Below are 9,342 nucleotides of genomic sequence, written 5' to 3'. Positions count from 1 at the left end.
TTTTGTGGAGCATGACAGATATAATAGTGTTCAAAATCACCGGGACTGGAAATGTGAAGCCATGGTTCAGGCAGTTGAGTGTCAGGAACATATATCTTAAAAATGAAACCAAAAGCATACTGAGGTTTAATGGCTAGTTAAAAGGTTAAAAGAGGTCTACAAGACAAAGGCCGAACATTCATATTGTCCAACTGAGAAAAAAATCGTCATGGTTTGAGTTCTGTACAAACAAAGCCTGTCACAGAATCATAGATGAGAAAAGGCTGAAGCAGTTTCAGTAACAACCCACATCAGGCAGCTGTGGCTCTGACCTTTAACCTTTTCCCTGTTGCTTTCTTGGAATATTGATTAACTAGGGATGAACACTTACTACTTTAGGACCAATTGCATGTAAATCTAAGACTATAACCTCACAATTGATTTATTCTGGCCTTTTTCTATCTGTGAAAAACACTGAATTCTTGCTGTTTAAAAGTCAAAAATATTTTGTGTTGAGGCAGAAAAGATGAAAAAGGACAAAGACAGCCTGTATTTTAAATCAGTAAATCAGCCAGTCTGCAGCACATGGATCTGCTTAAAGAGTAGTTCCAGGTGTTGCCTGCTTCACTTGATGGTTTGTTTGTGTGCTTGTGTCCCCAGTTTGAATAGTGTAAGTGTCCCGTTTTAGGCTGTTTGTGAAAAACTGCAAATGTTTTTCCTTTTACTCACTTTCCTCGTCAGCGTGTAAAACACTGATTCACAACACGCATGCGCAGAAAAAAAGAAAAACTACATCTCGAATACATCTCGCAGCAGCAAAATAAATAAATAAAAACCAAGCACACAAACCAAGGAACACCTGCCGTGTTCATCCCTGTGTCACCAGCTGTTACAATGACAAGACACATCTTGTTCAAAATCCAGCCTATTTTAAAGCAAACAAGTTGTCCCTTTTCTGTATCGCCATGACTCATGTGCATGCTGAGAGGTTCGGCTGTGTGTGGTACTATTTTGAAAGAGCAGAAGTGCAAAACAGAGGTGGCCATGGAAACTGGCAGCATCCAATGGGAGAAAGGCAGATGGGTGTGTCTGGCTGATTGACAGGCGTGCGGTTCCTGCTTGAGTCCGTCAGGTTGATCAATCAATAACTTTTTACTGCACTCATTATTCTACGGCACGGGAGCAACATAATATAGTGGAGGTTTCTAGATAGGACAAACTGTTACAGGACGATGGAGGCTGTGTATGTGGCACGTGTAAAAAAGCGTAGCTGCTGCAGAGTTAGAAAATATTAACTTTCCACAACCTTAGGTTGCAAAGTCAAGGTTGGATCATTTGTTGCCCTCACTCAGTTTCTCAATTACTGTTATATTTAGATTTAAGTGTAAAGGTTTAAATGTTCACGTTAGTGTTTATTAGTGTATTTACACTTAACCAATATTTCACCTATTTTCATCACATCACATTACCCACCTGATATGTGGGAGGCAAACGTTACTGATTTATAGCTTTCTCTCATTCTTTCACTACAGCTGAAATGCCACTAACAAAATGCCCAACCAGTGTCCTAAATATATAAGTGTGTGATTATTTACAGGGTAATCTGGCTGCAGGGAGCTAAATAACAGTCAAAGTGTTTTGAATATGTTCCTGAATCTCACAAAAAAACTTGTTAGATAAACGCTTCTACAGCTTCAGTGTTAACACTGAAACCTCTACCGTCTCTCTTCATATTCTGCTAATTTTATTGGTAGTAGACACAGATGAACGACGTCACAAAAAAGTCATGTGGTGAGTTTATTAATGGTTTTCCATGGAGCAAGTACAGACACATACAGAGTCGTTTAAAAGGGAGGTCACAGGTTGAAGCCCGTAGCAGATATAACGGCTACTTAGGTGTCATTAAAAAACTTTAATGATTAAAATTGAAAATGTGCAAAAGAAGTAAGGATTATAAAGTAGAATCATTGGCTAGAAAGGAAAACAAATAACCTGTACCATTTTCTTGTTTCTTCAGTGAAAGACATTCTGGAGTGCAAGACAGACCTAAAATGTAAACACACACATGTGAAAATAAAGGTTCTCACACAATGCTAGGCAATACAGCATGGTTAAAATAATAGATAGATTAGATTATGACCTTATAATAACATATATTGCACCAGTTTCTTTGGTAAATTAACTTTGCATTCAAATTTGGGGCTTTAACCTGTGTAAATGTGCATTTTAAGTTGTTTAGAATACACGGTGACAAAAATTTGTAGGTTGACAACAGAAAATGTGTATTTGCTGTACTGGAGAAAAAGTAGGTCGTCTTGCTTATTACCAGTGTGATCAACGACCACGTATTCCTCCGCCATGTGGTATATCATGCAACGAGAAGGCGAGGCGAATAGCGACGCTGGCGGAGTGATTTAGGGAGGACTACACCCAAGCGCCTGTCCGATTGCAGGGGCTTCTCTTCGTTGCCTAGACCAGAAGAAAGCCGGGACGTGAAGGAGCCGGGGAGGTTTTGTTTGTTGGAGGCCCATTAAGCAACTGATAAAAACCGCTTCGTCTCGAATTCCTCGTCGCTCGGGAGACATTTGTGACGTAACTTTACCCAAATTGCTCTTTTCATCTTAGAACTAATTTCACAAATATGTCCTGGCAAAGCTACGTGGACAACCTGATGGCTGATGGCAGCTGCCAGGACGCGGCCATTGTTGGCTACACGGACGCCAAATATGTCTGGGCATCCTTCGTCGGCGGCACCTTTGCCAACATAACGGTAAGTGTCTTCTGTGGTTCAATTTTTACGATTACAAATGAGACAAATGTCGTTTTACTTTACTGTGCGTGTGCCTGCTTAGCCAGGCCTTGTTGAATGAGGAGAGGGCGAGCGGTGTGGTACGCATGGTATCCGGTGGTCACACACAAGATGTATTGGCACATAGGGACCGCTGCTTTGTAGCCTACTATCGTATGTTTATATGTAAGATACACTTATAGTCTGAAACGCAAAACAAGGCAAACGTTCACCTTTTTATATATATATAAAATTGACCCACCAGCACAGCCGGCGCGCACCTAAGCCTGTAACTAACGGGACCGCTAGACGAGCTAGCTTAGCAATGCTAATGAGCTAACTAGCCGTTTTTTCCCTGTGACAACGGCCCCGATAGGATGAGCAGGTTGGGAGCTCGAAACAAAAAAACAAACCACAAGGCGATAAGACTTTATCTGCTGCATTGTGTCATTTATATTTAATCCTGCTGTGAGCGTTAAACGACCTAAGCCGTCTCAGAGCGGCGTTGTCCAGCACTGTAATTTGAAGTTAACACCGATTAGCACGCTGCATCTCGCGGTTAGCCCGACACCGGTCATCTCCGCTGGAAAATCATTATTGGCTAACGCTACTAGCGCAGGGTTAGCGGCGCTCACATGCTTGCTTGGCGTGCTTATGGTTTTTCCCGTTTTTTTTTCCTACTCTGCTTCTGTGAATCCCACTGCCTCTACCGCCCCTTATTTTCCAAGATGGCGGACACGCTCCCAGTTTTTATTCATTTTATTCGTAGAAGCAAATTGAGGCTTTGGCGGTGAACATATTACGTTTTATACATGATGACTTTATTTCTGTTTCATGCGCGCGTTTTAAACGACTGTTGAGTTTGTCGAAAAATAAGTTGCATTGCGGTCAACTTAATCGTCTATGGCGATACCTTTTTAACCTCCATTTTGTCAAATAAATGATCGGTCAAAATTTCAAATAATCATGTGAATCTGACGGTTGTATAATTTTGACAAGCGCCCTTGGCTGTGGAATGACTTGCCCTGGTTTATACCAGCAAACCCTAAAGAAGTGTGCCGCCTGTCGCTACCATTACTTGGGAGTGTCCACTTGCGACCAGGGCAGGAAAACGAGGCACGTTCAATGAAGTGCTTGCTGCTTGTCCATGTGGAACCTCTGTGCGAAGCCACGGCTAATGTATCTGCTCACCACTGGCCGTTTTATATCCATTTGTATTTCAATTAAACGACGTGGGCTTGTGATACATTTGTGAAACTGCGGTTTCTTGTGACGAGGACTGGCCCTTTTTGAGGAATTGAACAGCCGGGGACCGACTTTAAAGTATCCGCAATGCTAATGCTATCAGAGGCAGCAGAAATCCCGTGCTTTTCCGTTTTCTTACTGAAGATTTTCGCGTGTGCCATGACTGTGCAGTTCTGGACCTGAGGGGGCGACGCCTTTTGTTCCGCAGATCGATTTAAACTACAAGACCCGTGTTAATGAATGTTATGACATATGTGGTGTCTTTTTTATATGTTCCGGAGAAACATCAGTGGCCAGATTAAAACAATCAGCACAATGTAGCACAGGCCTGAAAGACTTCCCACCGGGGGGGGGGGTAAAGGAGCTGTGTCTTTAAACAGACTGTGCACTTTTTTATTGTCTATCCAGGGCCGAGTATTTTTCCCTACGCTGTCCTGACTAAGGCCTGATTAAAACTGCTTGCTTCCTGCAAGATTTGCACACTAATTCTAGCGTGACAACGTTACATTAATATTTCTATTTATGTAGCTATATTTAGATTTTTGTCATTTTATACCTTAGTTGTATTCAAGTTTTATTAAACACTGCAGGCTTCTTTAAAATGAGCCTTTCCCTTCATTTACAATTGAACAGAAACTGGCAGTTTGCTGTAACTGGGTCAAAAATTAAAGAACTGACTATAATACATTTCTGCTTCCAAATTTAGGTCTTTTTAATCATGGTAGTATTTTAAGTTAAGGGCATTTTCAATGTATGAGTCAGTAAGTTTGTATATTTGCTACAGGTGAGTTGTTGGCTGCTGTAGAGGAGTTGTAGCGGATCTTGTATTTGTATAGCTGACAGGTGTTTACAGAGGCAAGTTTTTGCTTGCCACCTTGTAGAAGGATAATTTACATGACTCAGACATACTTGTTAGTCTAATTTCACCCTTGCATTTATCATGTAACAAGATTTAAAAGTTCTCACTTTGTGCACACTGGTGCTCGTTATTCTATCCTGTAGAATTATGTGGAAAAAGTAGGAATATTGCCTCCAATTGATGTTGAGGACAATTTTTACCTAAAGAGATTTATGTTCTGGATAAAGATGTGCACCTGACTTTTGCTTTTGTGCTTTCTTCCAGCCTGATGAAATTGACGTGTTAATAGGAAAGGATCGAGAGGGGTTCTTCACCTGTGGGCTGACCTTAGGCAATAAAAAGTGCTCCGTAATCAGAGACAGCCTCCAAATTGACGGTGACTGGACGATGGACATCCGGACAAAGAGTCAAGGAGGAGAGCCAACATACAACATTTCTGTAGGCAGAGCTGGCCAAAGTAAGCGCCGTATTGTTTCTTTATTTCTTTTTTTACACCCCTACACCCAAGTAGCACTATAGTGAGTCTGTAGCTTGCTTTGACTATAGTGCAATTAGTTCAGTCTTTTTATATACCTTCTGTGTTAATGCATGTTAGGCAGGTTTGAATGCACCTTTCCTCAATATATGGCATAGGTGTAAAATGTCAGTGGGTGAATATTAGCAAATTAGGATGGGAACAAGTATCTTGAATAACTGTAATCTGTACAGAATACTACATTCAGTTTGCGCTGATGGGCAAGTTCATTACAAGGTTCATTAGGTTGAGTTAAAAAGAGAGCTCAGACAACCTAACCAGTCATTTCACTGATCACTTCAATTATGAGAACCCTTTTATGAAATGGCTAAATCTAAACTGGTGTGGATCAGTTTTCCAGCTTATATAAATCAATCATTTCAATATGCAAGTTGTTTCATTGGCTCCTCTTATAAAAGCAGTGTTCTCTGGGCGTAGTTGGCTATAAACTTTACAAACCTAAATCAGCATCACTAACTTAACTATTACATGATCAAATCATTTGCCCCATAGTTTACAAAACACAATTTAAAGGCATTTACTGAAACCTTACTACTAGTTATGCTCTCTGAATACATTTTTCCAATGTGTAAATTTATTTTAACCTTTTTGATAAAGCCATTGATACCAAAGTGCCATTAGATTTAAAATTGCACATTCTGTGATACACAAGTTGGTGCAGCTTAAACTAAAGTTTCTCGACTTGAGCATTGTGCCAGTTTTCATGTTGCCTGTATGGGCCCCGATGCCTCATCGTCCTCGTTCCTACCACAGACTAAAGCTGGCAGGTGAGACTATAATAAACCATTTCCCTGTCTTTCCCTTTTCGCTCTGGTCTCACTCTTGGGTTAGTGTTTTCTGCTAACTACCTGAAATGCATGAATCTTCCTTCCTAGTTAACACACCCCTTTCCCTCGTTTTTAAAATAACACTCCTGCAAACAAGATTCTACTCTGGTACAAACGAAGTATTCAGGCACGTCAGGGCTCATGTATTGAGGAGAGGTAGTGGTAGCATGCCACTGTATGCGCATGTGTGCTGCTTTAGTGATGTTGAGAATTGGTAGAAACTTCACTTTCTTATTCTTTGCTGCTGGCATGTGGCATCTAGACTACAGATGAAGTAATGAAGACTAGATGCATGGAGAGCAGTTGGACAAGAAATCAGAGGTTGTCTGGATGTGGTAGTTTCTGGAAATTTTATAATTATGTAGTTAGTCTGAGTTTAATAAAGTAAAAGTAAATTTAAAGTAAGAATTTACATTTGAACAAAAAATTGCTGTTTCTGGGTTCTGGTAGTAATTTTCACGGCGGTCACTATTTTGCTGATGTAAGGTTTTTTTTTTTTTTTTTTTTTTTTTTTTTTGGGAACACCAACTTCAGTTCATTCACACTGGACATCAGGGATTGAAGCTAGCTTTGCATGTGTCCTTTACGTGTGCTCACTTCCTGTACTCACTGTCCTGCTAATCTTAATGTGACTTGTCATGTTTCACGAGCAGCAGCACAGATGAGAAAATGAATGTTTGGGTACAACGCAGCCTTTGGTCCTAGAACACCGCTTTGAGCTTCCTGTTCTGTTGTCCTCTTGTGTAGCAGTCTTGTCTGCATGCAGCTTTTGACTCTTCACTATTCACTTGTGTGCTCACCACACCTTCTCTAAATGTCCCCTCTGTCTCTTTTCTTTCAGTCTTGGTCTTGGTAATGGGCAAAGAAGGGGTCCATGGAGGCGGATTGAATAAGAAGGCATACTCGATGGCAAAATACTTGAGGGATTCAGGGTTTTAAATCTAGTTTTATGTAGCTTGTGCAATGTAGCTGAGGAAAGGAAAAGAAAACAAAGTACAAAACTTAAAAAAAAAAATTACAGAAATCTATCAAGCCCATGTTTCCCCCCAAATGGTCTGAAAAGAAAATACCAGGAGTATTTAACGCAGCACACGGCTCTGTCTCTGACTTACTCGTGTATAGAAGGTGGTAAAAGTATTTTCAGCCCTGCTATCATGTCCATTTATATTGTTTTTTTCCTTTGTGTACTCCAGCAATGGTTGTGGTCATGGGGAAGGAAGGTGTCCATGGAGGGCAGCTCAACAAGAAAGCATATCAGATGTGCGAGTACCTGAGGAAGTCCGGATACTAAAGCAGCCTGTACCCAGCCACCTAGCAGCTCGCCCTTACCACCCTGTTGCATTTCACACTACTTCCAGTCCTAGTTGTTACTAGTAGTTAATTTGTTTTTCTTTCTGCCTTCACTCCTCCCAATTTGTTGTGTTTCCCAAACAAGCCCCTTTCCCTCTCCCCTCCACACTCGCGCTGTGTACTCTACCCCTTAAGCACTATAATTTGATCCATAGCAAAGATGAGCATGTTGCTAACAGGATGTCATGATAAATCTGTACTCAACAAGACCAGCAAAAAAATTCTGGCCAAATACTTTGACAATAAAAGCTGTAATGTCAATTTGCAGTAGATATTTCTGTTTTGGTGCCCATTTCATAATCCCTTCCAAAGCCCACACACGCTCTTCTCCAAGCAGCCGATGCCTTTGGTATACTTGAGTGGTAACAAAGCTCAGTGTCTTCCTCTTTTTATTTCCCTGTCAGTTATATCTGGAAAGGGTCATATCTGGTCCACTTGTCATTTCACACTACACCCACCATCACCTCCTTCCACTCTTAGCCAAACTGTTCTGTTCTCATCCTTTTTTCATGCAAGGCAGAGGCCACACTACGAACATTACCTGAAACGCTTGTCTTCACCAAACACTACGCATCAACCCAACCATGGGTGGATGCTTTGATCAGCTCAGTTAACAATCAGTAACTGGTGTCCAGATGCTGGTAGCCTCATCACAACTTCCCTGACTACACAAGCCCATGGACATTCCACAGTAACAACGGCTCAGGCACTTAATACTGTTTTGTTTGCCAGCTCCTGTAATGTATACTTTTTTTTTTTTATTCTGTTGTTGAAAGGCTGCCATTTTGGACGGTTTATATCCCAGCATAACCACCTGGAAGTGTCCATTTTTTTTTTTTCTCCTTTAGGACCAAGTGTAGTCTAAGCTTGAGTGTTTATACAAATGCTCTAAACCATGTGAAGGATGACTGCTAACTTTTATTATTTTTGTTCTTTTTCAAAATGAAGGAAACACTAACCGAAGAGTAATTCTTACTGTGGTTAAATATTTAGCTACGGGGAGGTAAGGGTGGGAGTATCAATAAAATGATCATTTCATTTGTTTTCTTATTTAGAAGACGACTACATTTGTACAAACCCGTGCTGTGTTGATAACTACAAAACTGTGGAATAAATGGCCTTCTACTCTAGTCAACGAAGCTCTGGGGTATCACATGGTCTGTCCATGCTCAGTACTGCTGACTGTAACGTCCAAATCAAATGACCCTTTCAAAAGTAGGTATGACACTTAATAGCAGATGGGATTGGTTGGAACGATGACATTCATGGTTGTCTTGTGGAAACGTAACTGCAGAACCTGTGTATCCTGTGCCATAATGTAGACAGATCTGTTGTAGGATGGATTTTTACCCACTGTCCACTAAAGAGTTATTTCATTGGCACTTTTTTTTTTCTTCAAAGCTTTCAGCACCACTGTTTAGGCCTTGTGGGAAATGTGTACTCAAAACTGTTTCAAGTCCTGTTTGATTTAATTTCCTTTTCCTCACTTTTTTTGTTCTTGCATCTGGGATTCAGTCTCTATATTGCATCTGATTTCATATGCATAAACTAAGAAATGCCATAAATTGATTTATCACCTTGTTTACAGACAGATCAAATAAATTTATTCCAACCAGATAAGTGTTGGTTTTTATTTTAATTAAAGCGGTTTTGGGGGGATGTGCCAAGTCTCTTAATTTCCACGGTTATTGTAAATATCTTGGGTGGAACTGTGTAATATCACCTGAGGCTATTGAATTGGGATCGGTTTCCAAATTTA

General features: G+C 40.6%; 1 protein-coding gene across 2 annotated transcripts; it reads left to right on the top strand.

Annotated features, from left to right (window-relative positions):
* Positions 1-2,369: 2,369 nt before the first annotated feature.
* Positions 2,370-9,203, top strand: pfn2b (profilin 2b). Of its 2 annotated transcripts, none has more exons than XM_029146307.3 (3): positions 2,370-2,749; positions 5,136-5,328; positions 7,075-7,288. In XM_029146307.3, the coding sequence occupies exons 1-3, from the start codon at positions 2,621-2,623 to the stop codon at positions 7,170-7,172; spliced, it is 420 nt and encodes a 139-aa protein (XP_029002140.1). In that variant the 5' UTR covers positions 2,370-2,620; the 3' UTR covers positions 7,173-7,288. The 2 variants fall into 2 exon arrangements, with proteins under 2 accessions (XP_029002140.1, XP_029002139.1); XM_029146306.2 differs by lacking the exon at positions 7,075-7,288 and adding an exon at positions 7,427-9,203 and having other exon boundaries at positions 2,374-2,749.
* The last annotated feature ends 139 nt before the right edge of the window (positions 9,204-9,342 follow it).

Source organism: Betta splendens, chromosome 4, assembly GCF_900634795.4.
Source record: "Betta splendens chromosome 4, fBetSpl5.4, whole genome shotgun sequence".
NCBI classification, from domain to species: Eukaryota; Metazoa; Chordata; class Actinopteri; order Anabantiformes; family Osphronemidae; genus Betta; species Betta splendens.
The sequence above is the reverse complement of the archived record's forward strand: the minus strand, read 5'-3'. Positions and strand labels throughout refer to the sequence as shown.

What these genes read in the sequence shown, in the direction of transcription:
- pfn2b (XM_029146306.2), top strand. Translation starts at nt 2,621, where the DNA reads ATGTCCTGGCAAAGCTACGTGGACAACCTGATGGCTGATGGCAGCTGC. An exon ending in GCACCTTTGCCAACATAACG is followed by an intron (nt 2,750 to 5,135) that starts GTAAGTGTCTTC and finishes GCTTTCTTCCAG; the next exon opens with CCTGATGAAATTGACGTGTT. An exon ending in TGTAGGCAGAGCTGGCCAAA is followed by an intron (nt 5,329 to 7,426) that starts GTAAGCGCCGTA and finishes TGTGTACTCCAG; the next exon opens with CAATGGTTGTGGTCATGGGG.